Genomic DNA, 20804 nt, shown 5'->3' on the forward strand with positions numbered 1-20804 from the left:
CAAATGATGCGTCCAAAATCTGCTCAGCCCTTGGATCTCCACGTGACGTCCCGCAAAACGAAAGCGTCGGATGTGGCCCGACCGCTGGGTCGGGAGTCCACCTCCGAAGGCTAAGTCGATTGATGAACTTAATCACAAACGGCTCTGCTGAGAAGCACGAGCTAATGAATGAAGAAACGGGAAAGGTGATCTAGATAGCGGACGCCGATAGTTTGGATCTATCGCTATGTATCCGAACCCGAGTCTCAGATAGTATTCTTTTTGATCGATTGATCCGTCCCTCACCTTGCATGGTAGTGAGGTTTATATAGAGTGTACCTTCAAATCTCCTTCGTTGGATGCACTCGAGCCTTCTTCGGGTAGTCGTTGGATCTTATCAATAAGATCCGTTGAGCGATAGACTTCTACTAGTTTGGACTAGTAGAGGACTCCTGAGATAACCGTTAGGTTGTGCGATAGTTATCCCTTTGATGATGATTATCCGCAGCCGTCAGTTTGAGTCTGTTGTCATCAGGGTGATTACCCTAATCCATAAGTAAGATTAGGGCACGCTTGCAGCAGAATAATCTTTCTTCTTCAGCAAGCCATCTTCCGGTTCCGGTTCGCTCGGGAGCGATTCGGTTTTCTCCGTCTCGACCTGGTCGAGGGTCGGACCAGGTATGAACCCGGTCAGACCATAAACTCTCCATATCAATTGCTTACTGGGCCGCAAAGCTCATTATTGTAAATGTTGATAGGTACTCAGATTCATGGTAAAGGCAAGGTGTTGCCATCAGTCAATGCCTTTAAAGTTGAAGATGTAATCTCATATTCCTTTCGTTACGTTTGATGTTTGTATAACTGAACTGTGCAGATATATATTCTTTTGCTAGGAAAATGTTTTGTCTAGCATTATGTTTTTATTGATTATAAAGAGGTGTTAATGAAGAGGAGCTGTCACGTGCCCTAGTGGAATGTACATGATGTGGGCCCCACCAAGCGTGTGAAAACTGGGGTCGTGACAAACACCATGGCTGTATCACTTGGGATAAGTTAAGAAAGTTTTTTCTTGCAAAATTCTAGTGACAAAATGCCCTTCAGAGTGCAAGCAAAATGGAGATATATGGAGAAGAGCTCAATACCCTGCCAATTCGGGGAGTACGGAAGCGGAATATTGACTGTTCCATGGCATCTGCACTGATGAGGTGCCCACCAATGTTGTAAGCAGCCTGCACTATTCCAAAAACAATCAAGTCTTAATGCCAGTTATGCAGTCTGAATAAGATTGTTTTGATCATCCAATTGAGTGATTAACCAATTAAAGAAAATTAATAAGTGAGAAGAGGATCCTAAAGGAAGTTCTACCTTGTGAAACAAAGTCATTCTTCTCAGAGAACTGTTGGGAATCCCATATGCTAAATATGCCTGCACATTTTGTTTAATTAAGGTTTGCAAAATAGAAAACATAAATACTGACTAATTTCAAAAAATGCACTTACGTGCATAACGAGAGAATTGTAGACATTGATCCAAAATGCCATTTGTGCACTGCTATCAATATGCTTGGCATTCACTCTTTCCAGCTGTTCCACCAGGAGTCTGAAATTGCAAAGTGAACCATAGCACTTCTGTAAATAGTTAATTTAAAGTCACAGTGAAGATGATCTCTGAACAACTTATTAGAGAGCAGATAAAGCTACAGTAGGAACAATTTTTTTATAGTTCCCATCTATACAATCTATTACCCAAGCTGTCGCCAATATGCTTTCCCTTTAATTCATATGACAATGTGATAGGCAGCCAGTATTTTTTTTCACTTAATTGTTCTGACAACTTAACAGGCAACTCAAGTCACCAAAAGAGAAGAAAAGACAGATGAAAGTTCTCTCATTTTTCCTACCTTAGTGGTCAGTACAGAAATTCTACCTGTAGTTGTTGATGGCATATGATGCCCGAGAAAATTGGCTCTTGTCAGTTGATATCCAGGATATTTCTATCGTTGACTTGCAAGACCACTCCCGATCCTCTGAAGTACCACGGCGTGGGAGAATAACACTGGTGGATGACTTGGATAATAAAGGTGAACGATTTTTCTCTTGCTTCACAGATGATCCACTACGCAACCAGCAATATATTGCAGCCATACACCTGACCATTTCCTCAGATAACTTACTTGGACACTGGTAGAGATGATCTTTTAGAGTATGGGACGAAGGAGTCTTCTCCAATGTTGGTGCTTTGTCATGAACCTGAAGCAAACATTAACACAAAAGTTAGAATAGAAAATTGGCAACTCATATGGCATGGTAGCTGTATGAAATAACCACTGTCTGGCTGGCAGTTATTCCATTCAGATAGGCACAATGGCTCCAAAAATTTTCATGGTAGCTTGTCTTGTGATGTACAACTTTGGCAATGTTTGAGTTCTTCTGTATTGTTTAATACTGGGCCACCTCTTGGAGAATCATACTGCTAAGTGCATATCAGCAAGAGGCAGCTAACTTATTCCTTTATTTAAGAGTAATAATGAGTCAAAAGCAATTTACCCACAAAAAAGGTACAAAGTTAAAAACAATTACTCATGTGATTGGTTACCAATATGAATGTTGGTAACTGTATTTGGGAATATATTTCTACGAAGTAAATATTCATGGACTTGGTGGCACATCTAAATAACGTCAACCGTGCAACTCTGTCAACTACGCATCATATTTTGAACTAATGAAGAGATGCTAGATCATATACAGACAAGGTTATCATGGAGTTACTGATTTTTTTTTATGTATTTTAAATATATAAATGAAAAACATTAAGAGTCTGAACCAGAATACATACAATCTGGTACTTAACCATAGGAAAGAGGGAAAAAATAGAGTTTGATAAATTCAAGGATTGAAAGAAGAATTTAGATGAAAAGAATCAGAGGAAACTCACTGTTTGAGAAGAGAATCGATGACGTTATTCTGCAATTCAGAAAAAAATCAGACGATCAATGGGTCAAAAAACACTGTTGGTATTCTGCTCTTTCTTTCCTAATCGCAATGGTGGTGTTGCAGGAGCAGGAGGCAGCAGCTGCGATGTGATTTCTCTTCTAATCAAAAGAAACAGCAAGAAGCAGCAAAACAGTAGGAAGCAGCAAGAAGCAGTCTGCGAATCGGTTCTTGTTCTTGTTCTTTCCTTTTTTTTCTTTCTTTCTTGGCCTTCCCTAATTGAACCTATGTAGTGCAGCGGAACCAAAGAACAAAGAGAAAAAAAAGGATGGAACTGCCAGAAAAGAAGAAAGAAAAGAAGGCCGATGGGTTAGAACCAGCGGTGATGGTTCTTCTCTTCTTCTTTATTTTTTTTCTGTGGTCTTCGAGGTTTGCAACGGAAAAGATAGTGCACTGAAGAACAAGAAGAAAAAAAACCTAATCGAATTTGCAGTAGTTACTGAAGAACGAGAAAAGATAGTGCAGAGAAAAAAAAAGGAAAGAGAAGAAAAAAATCCTAATCGAATTTAGGCTCTGATGCCATGTTGAACGAAACGATTGTGGTGAATGGCTTATTGATCAATGATCTCAAGCCCTCTATTTATACTTAAGTGGAAAGCACACTATTACAAGGAATAGAATTTTACATGAATATAAACTCTAATTTAACTCCTATACAGACTCTAATTGAACTCCTAGTAGAATCCAACAGAAGGATCAAGTCAAATGTATCACCATTTGTAGACCAGATTTGTCCTTTGGCAGTAACTGAACTTTTCTGCTCATTGGTCAAAGTTATGCGTTTCTGTGAAGGCGAACAGCTTATAACCTACCTCAAGCACCATGCAAGCGACTTATACTTTTATTGTTATCTAATGTCCCTGTCCCAGAGATTTAAGTATCTGTATCATGTATCATATGAGAAAGGAGATCTGGATATACCAATCATATCATATCATATTGGAAATATACAAGATAAGGTAAAGATACACCCACAAAAAGTAAATAAAGGAAAAAAATGCATTGATGTACTTGTGTTGCATATATGACGACAGTTTTGAAGCATAAAACATCTTATTATATGATATGTAAATATATATATATGTCACCTGATGCAAGGATTTGTGTTGTTTTTACCTTATGTCCTGATGCTTAGCAAAACAATAAACATGCCTGCAATCTATAATTGTCCAGATCTATTTCTGATCTGTGATTTTAGCACCATCAACCCCAAAATATGTCAAATAGGGTAGATTAGGCTGTTTTGTTACATTAGATAATTTCCTCCAACAGATGTTGAAGAGAAAAACAAGTTTCCAAGGCCTTTGTTGCTCTCAGTTTCATACCTGTTCATGTGCACTTTGAGACTCAAATGATGAATTAAATTGAGGTCTGCCAAAAAAATTCTAGGGTTCTTCTTTCATAATTGTGATATTTTTTTTTTTGGATGAATAAATAAATGTATTAAAAAACAACAACACACTTACAACATAGCAGAAAAAAAAGAAGCAAAGATTAAAGAGCACTGACAATGCAACATGGGTAGGACCCAAAGAAGATGGGCCGAACAAGGGCCAATGAGACTATTTTGCGGATTTTTCTAGTTCTTTTTCTTAGAGGACTTGAGGTCAACCAAGAAGTCGTCTCCAAATGGGTTTTGCCCCTTAGTAGGGCGATTACTCCTTCTACACTCAACACGATCAAGGACATGCGTAGGGGGGAGAAAGGAGGATCCGAATCGAGCTCGGTAGGGATTGAGTCACAAGCGGAGCTTGGATTGAAGGGCTTAGGCCCATGGGCCATGGGGCCCAATAAGGAGCACTTAGGCGAGTTCTGAGCAAAGCTTGGATTGACGGGCTTAGGCCCATGGGCCTTGGGGCCCAATAAGGAGCACTTAGGGTAGGGTAAAATGGGCAAGATGAATTGATTGTGGGAGAAGAGAGGAGGGGTAATGTCAGTGATATCATCTTTCAAAGAGTCATTCACCGAAATAGAAGGGGAGGTGGAGATGGAGAGACAGCGATTTCAGCTGTAAGAGTTTCATGGTAGAGGAAAGGTGTAGGTCGAGGAGCAAGGGAGAGAAGCGACGACTCTTGGAGGTTACCGATTATGGAAGAAGGGCCCTTGGTATCTGTGGAAGAAGCAGGACCCCAGGCTTCGACAAGGTAGCAGGGTCTTCGGCAGTAGTAAAATGGCAGAGATCCACAGAGGACTTTTCAGCCAAGGGAACTATGCAAGGAGTTGTCTCTATTTGAGCAAGCTTTGGCATGGTTCTTCATCTTCAATAAGTGCAGGCTACCAGCGGCGAGCAAGAGTCAGGCGGAACTTCAGTGGAAGAAGAAGGGGCAGGTTGCTTGATGACGGCGGTGATTCGGGAAGCAAAAGATAAGGGTGAAGGGGCTGGAGTTTCAGAGGGCTTAACATGAGAGTTTTCTCTAATTGGAGCAGAGGAAATTTCTCTAAACCTAGTAGAGGGAAAAGGGACTTGAGCAATAGCAACGGTAATGGCTTCATCAAGGGCATGAGCAGCAGTAGGGCTAGCTTGGTCTTGAACAACAATGATGGTGGTGGCAACAGCCTCTTCAAGGTCCTTGGCAACAGTGGTGCGAGAGGTTTTAAATTTTAACTGAGCAATTTTCTAAGTTGCTGATGATGGAGCTATCAGGAATCGGCATAAATTCTTCGATGGTTGATGTCGACGGAGCATCCAGGGTAGCGGAAGAGCAAGAGTTAGTCTCGTGGCCTAATCTCCGACAAGCAATGCATCTGGAAGGAACCCAGTCATAGACAATGACTTGACTATAGTTAAGACAATTATCACCAACTATGGAGATGGAGGATGGGAGAGGATGAGCAGCAGACATTTCGACATAGATGCGAGCATAGGATAGTCTTTTGAAGTTCAAAGTTTTATGGTCAGAGCGGAGAGGTCTTCCAATGGCAGATCCAATGCGACTGAGGCACTCAGTGTTCCAAAATTCTAGAGGGAAACTGGGGAGATTTATCCATAGGGGAATTGTGCTGAAGTCGACCCTGTGGAGGGGCATTGAGGGGTACCAAGGCCGGAGGAAAATAGGGGATTTTCCGATGAACCAAGGGGAACCCTCAAGAGCACGGGCTTTGCATTCAAAGGAATGGAAATTGAAGAGAAAGAAGCCAGTGTCGAGAATGAATAAGTCTAAAGAGTCAAAAACATTCCATTGCTGGGATAGGGAAGTTTTAACGATGCCTGTAGGGGGAGGAGGGTCAAGAAATTCCCCCACAATGTCAGATTGACAAAGAAGGATGCCCTTCTTGGTAGCAGAGGCAGGGCAGTGAGCAACATGGTTAGTCGATGAGGGAGTAGTGGGGATGAAAGAGAGGTTACAGTCATTTATGGTGGAGCTAGAGGTTGAGGAGGCAAAGAGGGAAGTCCAGGGCTTAGCGGGAGAGGTGGAAGGGGGTGGGTCAGGGTTGAAGGATGGGGACAACAGTTCCTCGGAGGGATCAGAGGGGGAGTCGGAGGGCTCAGGGGATAATCTCTACTTCCAGAGAGGCTTCTTCCTCGCAAGTAACAAACTGTTTTTCATCTTGTCTCCCTGTTGCAGCAGAATTCCTACAGCTTACTATACCTCTTCGTTGAACCTACAGAGAACCAATCATAATTGTGATTTAATAACCCTAAATGTCAAATGTCAACCCAACAAAAGCATGTGGACACTCAGAGATGTTAATAAGAGTTTATTGGTAAGCCATTTTTCTGTCAACTGCCAAATTCTATTCCAAGTTGCAATTTCGAACAGCATGTTTTTTTTTAAGAGTATTAAATAAAATATACAGAAGCATGTGAAAGTCAAGTATCATGAGGAAAAAACTGAGTACAAATGTTAAGGTGTCTTCTATGAACACCAGATCCCAGTAGAACGCTTGCATAGTATGCTGCTTACAGGATACTTCTGGGAGAAGAATAAGTATAAAAAACTGACGAACAGTAACCTGAAGGGTAAAATTTCTTTCCATTTCCTGAACCTAGAAATGAAGATGATAAAAATAACGGTGTGAACTATCTGAATCAAATTAATACCATAGGTAGTGGCACAGTACAGTCCAAAGGTTCAGATAACTCTAAATTAGCAGCTACCCGAAATTCTAAAAATCAACCATTGAAGGAATCCACATTGAACAAACCTGAATCGGTAATTCGGTCCTGGGGAAATATTCATATTAAGGTGGATAAATTAATTTTTAAAGAGACAAAAACTGTGCTAGTCCTGAAGAAAAATCTCTCTGAAGATTAAGGGGAAAAAAACAAGTAGACACAGTCTGAAAGTATATTACGTAAGAAAGAAACATGAAATCTCAAATAATTTTCAGATGGTATTTTTAAAATTTACCTTCATAGGATCTGAATTTGTGCACTCAATGAGAAAATTGGTTTTGTCACACAGTAGCAGAGTATTTCTGGTCTTTGATTGTAGCAATCCTTTTCTTTTCCTGGGTTCCTTTGCAGAAGACAGAACTTGGATCTGTTGCAAGGGGAACTTTTTGGAGGAGGAGCAGGATGTACTTGAGATAATGCTTGGGTGTTTTCTTACTTCATTCTTAGTATGAGCAGGAGAAGACAAGCTTGAGCATTTCGCAGAAGATTTACCACTGATACAATGATCAAAGATATTTCGGTAGAGAGAAAGAACATGCTGCTCCCGGTTGGCAACCTCTTCTTCAAGCAATTGAATCTCCGCAATCAACTCTTTTGTCTATAAGGAAACATAAAAGGCATAATATTATGTGGTGACACTACTATTGAGAACAGAAAAATAGTCATAGTGAGCATATATGGTGTAAAAAAACTAGGTAGTAAAGAGAATATAATAGAAGTCAGAAGCTTAGCTTTGCCTCACTAGAATGATTTGGTCACAAACCCTCAAATGCATCTGAGTCAGATACCACATAAACTTTGTTTTCTCAGAGTTTTTGATGCAGTTTTTGGTGTTGAGAATAGCACATGCCATATATTTGAGCCAGAAAAAGCAATAGACAATGAGATTCAACCATACGTACCTCTTTTTTCCTTAAAAAGAAAAAGAAAAAAAAAAGAAGGCTTAGCTGTACAAGAGAGCAGTGACCCTGCACAGTTGATATCAAGTCCTTTAGGTAGTTCTCATTATTTGCAGATCTTCGAGTCCTCAAAGGTTAAGAAGATATTTAAATTTGTGCACTAGTATTGGATATAAAAGAATTTTTCTAAAAAAATCAAAATAACTCCTCGTGTATTTTTTTTTTTTTTTTTTTTTTGGGGGGGGGGGTCTCCTACAAGTATTGACCCCAAGACACACCCAATATTGCTTTTTGCAAATCAAATGATTCGGAAAACTTTAGTCGCCATAATGGAAGGGATCTATTGAAGGAAAGGTTCACTGTGCTTTGTCTCTGGGAGAGAGGAGGGGAGGGATCAGAGTGTTTGTTCCGCACACACATGCGTCCAGCATGCTGGTCTGGGTCAAACATAGTTCTGAAAATGTTTACCAACATCAGCATTTATTTCTTGGATGTCAGCCAGCACAGACTCAGAGTTGGAAATTATAAACATAACCAAACGTTTTTGAACTCTGTCTGACATGAAACGAGGTTCCACCAACTTCTGAAGGGCGTTGTAACATTGACAATGTCAGTGAATACTTTGTGAGTCGATCCAGATTATGCTGGATTTTGGACCTTTGGTAGCGCCTTCCTTGTTTTCTATGTCTGCTCTCTCAAAGACATATTTTGGACAAGCGTTTCAAAGGGGGCGTCTAACCTCTATAAGAAGAGGATCTCTTGTGTGCATGCATATACCCCCCCCCCCACACCCCAAAATAATAAATAAATAAAGAAAACCTATGATTCTTCTTCATTATATGTTTTCTTTTACTTATTCCCTTTGAAAGTCTCTCTTGAGTTTGAGCACAACTTTGCACTTTGCAGATCGATAAGGCATAGTAGGAGAGTGCACTACTACATGCAGAAGCCAGATGCTGTTTTATCTTAAGACACCAATTCACAATTGTTCTATTTGCTGCATTGGGCATCTATATCTTCAGGGCAGTGCCAAGTAATGTGACTTAGCCCGCTGCCATGACAAGAGCACCATTTGCACTTTGCAGTACCTTCAAGTATGTTCCTGAAAGCCTCCAACCAAGGCGTTGGACCCATCTTTTGGCTAGTGTGACAGATAAGTTTTAGTTCTCTCTCTCTCTCTCTCTAAAGTTACTGCTATTTATTTCAAAACAATTGGCCCTTCAATCTAATTCTATTTGATATAAGAGAAATGCGATTAACAATGTCTAACAGAAACCAATTAGAATTTAAAAAAGAAATAAGAATGTTTTTAATCCTGTCATAATAGACAATTAGAAAGTGACAAAGATAGAACTTGGACTTTCTTCCAAACATTTGAGTGTAAATGACCAACATGGCTGGGTTAAGAAATCAATATTCTTTTTATAGCTACTGGTGGTCAATGTTGGTTCAAGTTCCTCAAAGATGCCAAGTGAATTTCTAGACTTGATATGCTCTCGGAGTTTGGATATAGTTCCACTCTAAATCCTCTGGTTAGGAAATTAACCAAAAAGTTTCTAGAATATGGCAACTGACTGAATTGTCCCAACCTTCGAGATGGCACCACAAAAAATGGTAAATGAGTGGAAAAAATACTTTTTTCGTCCACTAAAACAAAACAACAGTCTTTATTGAGTTAAAGTTTTAAAATTTTCACACCCAAAACTACACAGACCTGGGCAGCAAAATGTCTATGACCAGGAGATAAAGTACTTGAAGCTCGGCCCATTGCCTTCTCGAGCATAATACGCATTGATTTCTCTCGCTCCAAATGCAATTGTAGCTGTTCGATCTGCAATTTTATACATCATGTGACACAAGCATATTGATATTGTATGGTATGAGGGATGTAACTACTAATATTTATACTGAAAAGTAAACTTAAGACTGCACCCCACCCTTCAAAGTTAAATAACTCAGGTTTTCACAAAAATGGTTTCTTCTGATATGAACTTTTCTTTGTCTATATTTTACAGTAATAGGTGGAATCAGACCAGACATGCAAAAGATTTATTAAAAGTTTCGAAGTGTCTCACAGGAAGACACTATAGATGAAGAACACCAAAGGCCAAACACTGAAAATGAAGTCCATGTCATTAGAACTGAAAATGTTCTGTATGAAGCTAGTTGGCTGCAATAAAACCATCGACCATCTTACACTAACTATAAGGATTTCAGGATTCACAAGGTTGAAGGCTTTCACATTCCCCATCTCTTATAACCATATTTAAATAAAAAATTATCAGTGGCATAACCAACTTCTCTCTCACACCAAACCCCTTCCCCCAAACGAGAAAAAAAAAGGAAGAAAAAGAGATCCTATTCACTAAGAACTCTTACTATCTGGATCTCTGATATGGAAATAATACAAGTTTAAAGTGAACTAATCAGAACTTGGCAATAGCAAAGGAGATGATAAGAAGATAATAATATGCATCATTCTTATATATTATACTATTTTTCAACAAGCATTATAAATTGGGAAGAATAAAGCCATCCAACAAAAATAAGGGCAGCTACCAATTTCATAAAAAGTCAGGGGAACGAGGAGTTAGTCTTAATAATATTGAGGTATTATTGTCCTGATATACTTCCAGATTCTCCACCTCCTTTCATAAAATCATGCCAAACCAAAATTTGCTTCACGGTTATGTGAGTTTTTTTATAGGTAAAATTCATTAAGGTAGAGAATGAAATCAACAAAGATTGACTTGTTAATAGTATGATTTTTCCAGTGCATGACACAATTACCAAAACAGTTCAGTAGATGATTTGACCCCTTTTTAAACAACAGAAACAATTGGGGAGGGACAAGCCCTAATTGGTATAAGTCCTGCTTTTAAGGCCAGAAGGATTTTATTAGTAATAAAGGTAAGCAATGCTTGTGCCCCCAGAACCCATACAACTAAGGAGGAAAGAGATTACATCATTTTATTTTGTTACTCGGGTTAATGGATATACCAACCAGTGCTTCCAAAAACAGTTGGTTCTGGATCAATTTTGAGCCATGTTAGTCAGTTAGTGGCATTTTCTAAATATATCAATTAAGTGGTCACCCTCTAATTGAGAGTGATCTTAAAAATGGCTCACATTGAGACAATGTAGATCATGAATTGTAGAAATAATGAGAAGAACTCCATGTAAATCATGAACCACAGCAACATTGTATTTCTATAAGCCTCATTGGTTACAAAGAATAGAGAACAAGAAAATATAGTTTACTTGTTTGTCAGTGACTTCATAAGGTGGTCTAGAATAAGATCCAATCATCCAAGTTTGTAAATGAATCTTTTCTTGGCTTAACAAGAAGTGCTTTTCAAGGAATTTAAATGTTACTTGTTGGCTTTATTTGGAACAAGAGTTAGCTTAATAGAAGGCTTACAAGAATATACACCAGAAGCACATTGCTTAAATTATATCTCATTGGTGAATTTAATAGAAAATTTCTTATACGTGTGGTTAAAAAAAAAAAAGACCACATAAAGACATGTACTTGTGTGTGTGTGTCTGCATGCATGAGAGAGACACTTTCTAATATAAGCACATGTTTTAGTGAAAAGTTACGCGACGAACTTACATCATTCTCCAAGGAAGCACGATGGTTCAATGAATGGTTGGTTTTCTTATCAAAGCAATCTTGATGAACAGGAGTTGCCGCTCTTCGAGTAGGTTGCACGTCCTGTTGGATTTTTAATGCCGGGGGAAGGTAAGTTACCTCTTTCTTTCTTGGAATTTACACAGCTAATTACAAAGCAAGATCATAGTCTTACATGGGATACTTTGGAATCATTCCCTGTGGAATATGAAACTCCACGCCTTGAATGATTAAAGCTCCTCTCAGAAGCACTGGTACAGAGAAATACCATCCTTCTTAAAGCATAACCAAGATGCAGATACATGAAAACTAATAAGGCAAATTGTAGAGGACAAAAACTTTAAAAGGCATTTTTTTGGTGGCATCAGAACCTTCTTTTTATGACCTTCAATTGCAGGATGGATCGAGTTATATGTTTTTGACCAATAGATAATGATAGGGGTTGCATTTTGCTCTCTAGCTCACTACTACATTTAAGCTAGAGCAAATGCAAGTTTGATGATCAGAATCCATATAATAGCAATCTTTTATGACATTTTACTTGCATTATCTTTACCCCCCTCCCACCCCCACCCTAGAAAAAAAAAACACTGGCAATACAGTTTATAGAATTGAAGGCCAAATGCATTGGGAGCTAATGAAAACCCAGTGACGAGAATCAAGGAGAGTATGACAGTAAAAACAATGGGTATTAGGAGCAGCTAACTTACTAATACAATCCATTGATTGCCAAAGTAAGATTAACAAGCAAAAGCCATATTTGATTAGAAGAGAACCCCCTCCCTTCCATGGCAAAAGCAAACTCTACGCCTCACATTTCCTTCAACAGCCTCAACTAGCAGAAACATATGCACAGAGACAAAACTGTATCATGTATTTTGCCTTAATTCTAAAACTCACCTCTTAGAGCGTCTGTGTTGGGCTCGAACATGAGAACTAGCACAAGATTCACCATTTCTCCATTTTCTAGCTGTATCTACAGTGAAATCATCCATGCCAATATCGTCAATCTTCAGCACCCAAAACTTTCACACTCTTCTTTTAATGTATTCATTACTAAAACCGATAAACAATAATTGCATAAAAATTTAAAGAAACACCAGACAAAGATCATAATAATTCTCTCAAACGGCTAGCAGAAATAAAAACAAAAATTGAAGGAATTTGAGTAACAACTATAGATCCTGTGAGATAAATAAAATAATAAGCCCTATGGGATTTAGGATATATTGAAAAGAAAGCTTTTTTTTATTTCTAGTAGTGCCATTAAATGTCAATTCAAGAAGTAATGGCGAAGAATGATACAATAAATGAGAACCAGAATGCTGGCAAAAATTGAATACATGGTACAATAATGTCGTTGAGAGCATTAATGAAAGAATTCAATTTTACCTGACAGGCTTTCACTGTTTGCATCTCTTTCTGAGTGCCACTGTTTGAGTCCTCCAGAGTTCTTGGTTGGATAGATGGTAACAAGCCCAAGAACAAAGAGAAACCCTTCAATGTATGCAGCTGATCAAGAGGGAACAGATTTGAGATCTTCAGGATAGTTAGGTAGAAATTCTTAATTGTTTGCACAACGTTCGATTGTGCAGAAAAATTCTCGTAAGAGTTTCCCGCTTCAATCGTTTCTTCAGTTTGAGCAGACGACTGATACTGTGCTTACGACGAGGACCATTCGCGTCAGTTATTTAATGTTTTTTGTTTTTTTGGTTAAATGTTATTTAATGTTTATGGACCTTATGATGGGTTTTTTTCAAGTCCAAGAGTAAGCTTATATAGAGCTCTCTAGGTGAAAATCCTGGAGGCAATGAAAGAGTTCTTTAATGTAAAATACGATTCCAACAAATTTTAGAGATATTAAAAGTTATAGTCGCACTTGCAATAAAATATGCATAAGCGTTGTTTGATTTACTAGTAAAAGAAAAAAGCATAGATTCAAAAGACATCCTAAGCTTCAAAATTTCATCAACAATACAACAGCATATCCAGTCTAAGGAATGACTCCGACCATTGAGGGCTTCAATTGCATGTTTGCAGTCTGAAAAGATAACCAGCTTGGTAATATGAAATGATTGTACTAATAAAATCCTGTCCCTTATCGCCTCTAATTCTACTGCAGCTGCCGACATGTAAAGATCAAAGTGTGTCATTGCTGCTAGGAAATCTCCATGCCAGTCTCAAATGATACAGCCTCATCTTCCCTTCTTACTTTGCTTATCCTAAGCGCCATCCACATAAACTTAAAAATGATAATCAACATCTAGTGAGTTGGAGCCGGATATTGTGTGACTAATCTCTTTATGTGAAATGTTCAAATGAACACGTTGCACTTCATTATATAATGCCCAAAAACGATTCATCAATCCTTCTAAATAAAGTTGTTTCCCTTAAAAAACAAACTCATTTCGAACTTTCCGTATAAGCCAACATAATGTATTCCAAATCATATCCACTAATTCCAATTCATTTGTGTGTTTATAGTTGGAGTGTATCAAGTTAATCCAATCATGCATAAATAAGTCTGACAATTCAGACACATCAATTATAAGGGGAGAAACCTTCCAACAAGTTTTTGCAAAATGACAGAAACTAACGGCATGCATAATAGCTTCCACATAAGATGCACACAACAAGCATAAAGGGGAAAGGCTACATGTCTGTGAAATAGATCCATATTTGTGGCCATAGCTTCATTAGCCACCCTCCATATGAAATGCTTTATTTTTTGTAGATTTGGAATATTTCAAATTTCTTTCCAACAAATGGAGATGAAGAGGGAGATGCAATGTTACCTGCTTCAGAAGATAAAGCCAAATTAAGGAAATAGGTTGATTTCATTGTGAATTTTTCTTATGTTTGTTTAGTCCAAAACCAAGCATTTGTGGTAAATTGGGAATTGATAGGTAACATTAAAATTTTCTGCACCTCAAAAGGTGAGAAGAGGGAAGCAAGAAGGTTCTTGTTCCATGCTCCATTAAAACAATTTAAATCTCTAAAACCCAAACCACCATCCACCTTTCTCTTACATTGCATTTCCCATTGACCCAGTTAATTCATTGTCTCTTATTGTTTTTTCTACCAGAATTGTCTGGTTTTCTGATGGATCTTATTACAAAGATTTTGAGAAATTAAAAAACAGGACATAGCATACATAGAAAGAGCAAATGCAACTGCTTTAATTATAATTTATTTATTTGCTTTTGTAAGATATTTTTCCTCCATCCAGTTAGTTTTACTAAGTTTATCCAAAATAAAGGAATAAATCCAAGATTTTGACTTACCAAAGGTGGTAGGAAGACCTAAGTAGATGCCATGTGAGTGCACTTCTTGGATATCCAAAGTAGTTATTTCCTTAGATCTGGTACCTGCTGGAGTATGAGAGCTGAAGAACACTTTGGACTTATTGGAGTTGATGTGAAGTCTTGATATTGATTCATACTCCTGCAATAAAACATTAATTAATGATGCATTATGAATAGTGACAAGAGAAAAAAACATGAAATCATCAACAAAAAACAAATGATTTAGTTGTAAAGCCTATCTAGCCACTCTAAACCCAGACAATCTTTGAATCCCAATATTAAAAGTTAATCTTTGGCTAAAAGTTTCCTGGCATATAATGAAAATATAAGGACTTAAAGGATAATGTTTACAAAAAAAAAAAAAAAAAAAAAAGACTTAAAGAACACCCTTGTCTAATCTCCCTCTAAGGGATAATCCTCTCAGTCAAGTCACTATTAATCTTTAACTAATATTCAACAGTGGTGATACATTGCATCACTCACCTTATCCACTTCTTAGCAAAACCTAATATCTTCAAGGAAGCCTCAATAAAAAACCATTATAAATTATCATAAGCCTTACAAAATCTAGTTTAAGTGTCATAATACCCCTTCTTTGACCTTGATTTTTGCATGAAATGCAAATACTCATGGGCCAAGTACACATTATCAGAAATGGTGGTTGATGTTCAAGTTCACTTGCTCTCCAATCCATGTGAATGCCACTTGGTGAATGGTGGATTTTTTGGACCCCACTTTTATTGTAAGACAAAAAGGACTTTGTTTCAGTTTGGCGCATCATGCAAAACAACTCAAGCTGTCGGATTTTGGTCTCGACCATTGATATTCAACGGTCGAGAGTGAATTCTCTAGCCAAATTTCTGATCCGACGTTCAAAAATTTCGCATGACGGTCCTAAATGCACAGGACCGAAGCAATTTCAATAGAAAAGCGCGAGTGGAGAACATCATTTTCTTGGGTGATCCGTACTGGATTTGTGTGTAAACCCGAATTAGAGTTGGACAAATCTCTTGACCCGGAATTGATTCCTTTATGGGTCAAAACCCGGTTTTTTGAGGTCTTCAACAGAATGGGTCATACCCGTTTTCTCGGCCGACTATTTGGCTCCATCACAAGTTCTACCACGTGTCACATTTGCATTAAATTAAGGTCATTGTCGATTTTGCACGTCTACACTTCTACAGTACTTAACCTCGTATTAATAAGTAAGATTACTGGTCAAATCAAATTGTAAACTTAATCGTATCTGCTAGCTCTTTTTCTTCCTTGCAATTCAAAACGTTCCAAACCGGAATTCCGATAAGAGTCCGATTTGAAGCAACAAACCGGTTCTTGGTAGGGAGAAAGACGCGATGACTCGGCTCTTCCGTTCCCTCATCCTCTTTTCATTCCTTCTATCATCCACGGCCACCAGCGAATCCAAATCGGAATCCAACGCGGTAAGAATCGCCACCAGAATCGGCTTTGTGATGATATTGGGAATTGGGATTCGATTTCAACATGTAAGATCTAATTTTTGTTTTTGATTCCATGGATGCTCGTGTATAGGATGAGTGCGTGTACACAGTGTACGTGAGGACAGGAACGATCATAAAGGCGGGGACAGACTCGAAGATCAGCGTTGAAATGGATGATGCTTTCGGTGATTCCGTTCGGGTGAATGATCTTGAAGAATGGGGAATGATGGGGCCCCACCACGAGTACTTCGAGTGGGGTAACCTCGACATCTTCAGCGGCAGAGGTCCTTGCGTGGCTTCAAATCTCTGCCGTCTAAACCTCACATCGGACGGCACTGGATCACATCACGGCTGGTACTGTAATTACGTGGAAGTCACCACGACTGGGCCCCACCGGAGTTGCAGCAAAACCATCTTTGAAGTAGAGCAATGGCTGGCTACTGACGCCCCACCTTATAGTCTTACGGCTGTCCTGGATGGCTGCGGATTTCAGAAGCGTGAAGAGCGTACTGATCAGACGATTCTCGCTGTCAAGAACAAACACAGCAATGAATTCGAGAATAACGATCATCATATGCCTGGGGGATCTGACGCTTCGCTATAAAAGTATCAACGGCTAGGATATGTTTGTCATTTTGATTCCCCTTCATCCTTTTCTCTCTAATAATTATAGGGGTGTAAACGGACATAATTCGGATAATATCCTATCGGTTTTCGGACGGGTTTTGTCGTATTCGAATGATAATCGAATAGTTCTTTTCTTAAGTAGATTATTCTAAACGAACATAAATATAGATTGAATACAAGTTTTTCGACTATCTGTTTACATCTTTACTTTTTTATTTGTGAGGGTTAGGTTTGAAATTTAAGAATTTAACAATTTTAGTAGCTATTTTAGTAGAAAATCTAAGAAAATAGTCACACATCAAAGCCAAATTTATAAAAATAAAATAATAAATCTAAATAAGTAACTTAATCGGATAATTTTATCGGACGGATCATATTCAGTAAAAAAGGGGTATACCATATCCGCATTCTATTAATAGTCGGACGGATTCGGATATCCCTAAATGGATGAGGATGTGAATTCGAAAGCGGAATTCGATTATCCATTTACACCCCTAAATAATTATAATTAGTCTATATAAAAGGCCATCTTCTGCTACTGTTCAAGATTGATAAAGGAAAGGATCATACTTGTATGACCTTACTCTCATTTTTATAAAAAAAAACCACCAGAGACGAGAGATTCTGGTCGTGCATCTTGCGGATCTGGATTTTATGTTGCCACAGGCTTCTGCTGGTCGCCTCTCTACTGCTGCTGGTCTCCATGTCTGTGGTAGTGACGGATGACAATCTAAAATTGAGATCCAGCCCCAATTGCCTTGAAGGGGTCCAACCTCTTTTAGATCCACGGTAGCCACAGCCTTATCCACAATACTGATGCCACCATCGCGACAACTGAGTCACCATCAATGTTTCTCTGCCCTTGTGGCTTGTGTTGTCTCATGGAGTGTGTTGTCTCCTCCCCTATGGTGTGTTGTATCTCCCCCTTATGGCGTGTCTTTGCTTCTTTGGGTGTTTGTGATGGAAGATTCATATTTCGTATATCTTGTTCTTAATTGTTGTTGTGGTTGATCAATTTCCGCTCTTCAGTTTGGATCGAATCTTGTATTTTCATGTATCTATCTTTTGAATATTTTGCCCGAGTGTGTCTGTATTTTTTTAAGTTCAATGAATGAAGTCTTTTAACTACTTCTTATCAAAGAAGAAAAAAATCTACAATGGCTCATTCGTAGACCGGTTCACAATGGGTTCACTGGCTCATCCATGGGTCGGCCGGTGAAATCTTAGCACAAGGTCACTTTCGCATGCATACTCACGAGCAGTCTCCGTTGCTTTTTCCCTCCGAACTTCTATAACATATAAAGGGTCTCTCTCATTTTCATATCTGAAGTTCGAGTTTTTGATCAACTACAGCAACAATGGAAAGAGCTCCGATCAAAGTTCTCGTCACTGGTGCCACTGGTAATCCACTCTCTCTAGTCACTCTTTGATCAATTTGTCTTCTTAAATGTAGATGACCTGCTTAATTTCGAAGTTTCCGGTTGTTCTCGTGATCAGGGCAAGTAATGTTGTCGTTGTTGTTTAGAAGTTTTTCGTTATGGTTTTCTGGATCAAGTTCAGTTTTGAGGTTCTTTTCCTGAGAATAAAGACATCTCAGAAATGTTCGTTTCCTATGGAGTTTGTGTTGAAATTTGGATGTCTTGGCGTGGAGGTGTGTTATGCTTTTATTGATTCTCATTTCAGGTAGATTTTACAATATAAGTAGGAGAGTGGTTTTATTGACTAATCTTGAAATTGTACTAATTGCAACTGGTTTGGAATGGATTCAATGGATAACCTCCAATTGTTTCAAAAGATTCTGGTGGTTTCAGTTGCTCTTTTTCTCTTTCGGAAGATCATCAAACATATGGCAAGTTTGTTGAATGTAGAAAAGGAACCCTTGAGGGTCCTTGTGACTGGTGCTGCAGGCATGTGCTTTCAATCTAATTACCAAATACAGATATTTCCTAATAAGAAAGTTGATTGGTGCAATTGTGTATGCTTGCTTAATCAATCTTCAAAGAAATCAAAACTCTGTTTTCCCTTGATAATTAAGTACGAATTGTCCTGTTTTAAGTAGAAAATACTTCTTGTTTTACAGGGCACATAGGCTATGCTCTTCTCCCTATGATTGCCAGGGGAGAGATGCTGGGCCCAGACCAGCCTGTTATTTTGCATATGCTTGATATTGAACCTACTATGGAGGCCTTGAATGGGGTAAAGATGGAGTTGATTGATGCTGCGTTTCCCCTCCTCAAAGGTTTGTTTCTTTCATTTGAAGGATGCCCATGAGAAATTTTAGATACAAATATGTTGCTTCTGACCTCTAGAACTCTTGTCTTGCATGAATATTCTGGTTCAACAGGTGTTGTTGCCACTAAAGATGTGGATGAGGCTTGTGAAGATGTCGACATAGCAATTATGGTTGGTGGGTTTCCTAGGAAAGATGGAATGGAAAGGAAAGATGTTATGTCTAGAAACGTATCCATCTACAAAGCTCAAGCTTCAGCTCTGGAGAAGCATGCGGCTCCAAACTGTAAGGTGAGAAGGATTTCATGACGATATCTTCCATTGTTGTAATGCTCTTCATTTTTAGGTACTCAAATTTCAATTTCTTTGAAACTATGTCCCTGCCACTAGATTCAAAGTGTTTACTTTGTATAAAGAATGACGAAAACAACTTTTAATTTTGTTTTTCCTCACAGGTGCTAGTTGTTGCCAATCCAGCCAACACAAATGCACTCATCCTGAAAGAACTTGCCCCTTCAATCCCTGAGAAAAATATCTCTTGTCTTACACGGCTTGATCATAATAGGGCTCTTGGCCAAATCTCACAGAAGCTAAATGTAGATGTCAGCTATGTGAAAAATGTGATCATATGGGGTAACCACTCTTCAACTCAATATCCTGATGGGAATCACGCGACTGTCAGTACTAGCAGCGGAGAGAAATCAGTCAGAGAACTTGTTGCTGATGACCAATGGTAACCCAAATTCTATCTCCTTTTCTATCCATCTTTATAACCTGTATCTGTTTTAACTGAAGATCTTGTGTGTTTCTAATTTTTGTAAGGTTGAAGACTGAGTTCATCACCACTGTTCAACAGCGAGGTGCAGCCATCATCAAAGCCCGAAAGCTTTCAAGTGCATTGTCTGCTGCTAGTGCTGCCTGTGATCACATTCGTGATTGGGTTCTTGGCACTCCTAAGGTTAACTGCCTTCAGCTGAAGTGGCATTTGGTTATCTTTCTTTATCCAGTTTCAGCTTTCTATTCATTCTTGTGTCTTTGATCCATCATTTAGGGAACTTGGGTGTCTATGGGAGTGCACTCAGATGGGTCTTATGGGATCCCTTTAGGCCTTATCTACTCCTTCCCTGTTACTTGCGAGAAAGGAGAATGGTCAATCGTGCAGGGTACGTTACTCTGAACCCATGCAAGCATCCCTTTGAAAAGATGCAGAGAAGACATTCTAACAAATTGTCTTTAGTTGGATTGGACATTTTTTCTTTCTTTAAGTTCCATTGGAAAAACGGTGAGGTTTTGTTTGCTATATCAAGACTAATTGGTTGGTATGGCAGGTCTCAAGATAGATGAATTTTCAAGGGAAAAGATGGATGCCACAGCAAAAGAACTTGTTGAGGAGAAAGCTTTAGCTTATGCATGCCGTAAGTGATATATTGTATGCTTCAATTTCATCAAATAGAAAAGATGAACCAGGGAGCAGAACAGAAGAACATCGAATAAATATGCCCGCACGCAATGTTATTTGGATTCCCTGGTTAAAAGTACTTGCAATAAATTATGCCATCATCTTTTG

The 20804-nt window shown here is 38.6% G+C and overlaps 2 protein-coding genes and 1 pseudogene across 2 annotated transcripts in view; 2 read left to right on the plus strand and 1 right to left on the minus strand.

Annotated features, from left to right (window-relative positions):
- The window catches only part of LOC149013426 (electron transporter, putative (Protein of unknown function, DUF547)), a 33199-nt gene extending 19347 nt beyond the window's left edge, over positions 1–13852 (minus strand). Inside the window, exons 1-11 of the mRNA XM_089157726.1 lie at positions 13795–13852; positions 13012–13131; positions 12520–12595; positions 11795–11870; positions 11602–11703; positions 9700–9816; positions 7322–7684; positions 1906–2228; positions 1479–1578; positions 1345–1404; positions 1122–1208 (exon numbers count right to left, since the gene is read on the minus strand). Coding sequence (XP_089013852.1) covers positions 1122–1208; positions 1345–1404; positions 1479–1578; positions 1906–2228; positions 7322–7684; positions 9700–9816; positions 11602–11703; positions 11795–11870; positions 12520–12595; positions 13012–13131; positions 13795–13852 — 1482 coding nt within the window. The remainder of the gene's footprint in view (positions 1–1121; positions 1209–1344; positions 1405–1478; positions 1579–1905; positions 2229–7321; positions 7685–9699; positions 9817–11601; positions 11704–11794; positions 11871–12519; positions 12596–13011; positions 13132–13794) is intronic.
- A 2424-nt stretch (positions 13853–16276) lies between these two features.
- Positions 16277–16985, plus strand: LOC149013427 (PLAT domain-containing protein 3 pseudogene; annotated as a pseudogene).
- A 1675-nt stretch (positions 16986–18660) lies between these two features.
- LOC149013428 (malate dehydrogenase-like) lies at positions 18661–20799 on the plus strand. Its single transcript, XM_089157810.1, has 7 exons — positions 18661–18915; positions 19089–19247; positions 19353–19528; positions 19693–19970; positions 20060–20195; positions 20289–20400; positions 20566–20799. Exons 1-7 carry the CDS (start codon positions 18768–18770, stop codon positions 20658–20660), a joined length of 1104 nt encoding a protein of 367 aa, XP_089013936.1. The 5' UTR covers positions 18661–18767; the 3' UTR covers positions 20661–20799.
- The last annotated feature ends 5 nt before the right edge of the window (positions 20800–20804 follow it).

Source organism: Hakea prostrata, chromosome 6 (genome assembly GCF_041222555.1).
Source record: "Hakea prostrata isolate BN-2017 chromosome 6, UWA_Hpros_2, whole genome shotgun sequence".
NCBI classification, from domain to species: Eukaryota; Viridiplantae; Streptophyta; class Magnoliopsida; order Proteales; family Proteaceae; genus Hakea; species Hakea prostrata.

Bases quoted from the DNA above. Each gene is read 5' to 3' on its own strand.
- LOC149013428 (XM_089157810.1), top strand. From the start codon at position 18,768: ATGGATTCAATGGATAACCTCCAATTGTTTCAAAAGATTCTGGTGGTT. The intron at 19,529-19,692 runs GTGAGAAGGATT...TTTTCCTCACAG, and splicing joins ATGCGGCTCCAAACTGTAAG to GTGCTAGTTGTTGCCAATCC. The intron at 20,401-20,565 runs GTACGTTACTCT...TTGGTATGGCAG, and splicing joins AGAATGGTCAATCGTGCAGG to GTCTCAAGATAGATGAATTT.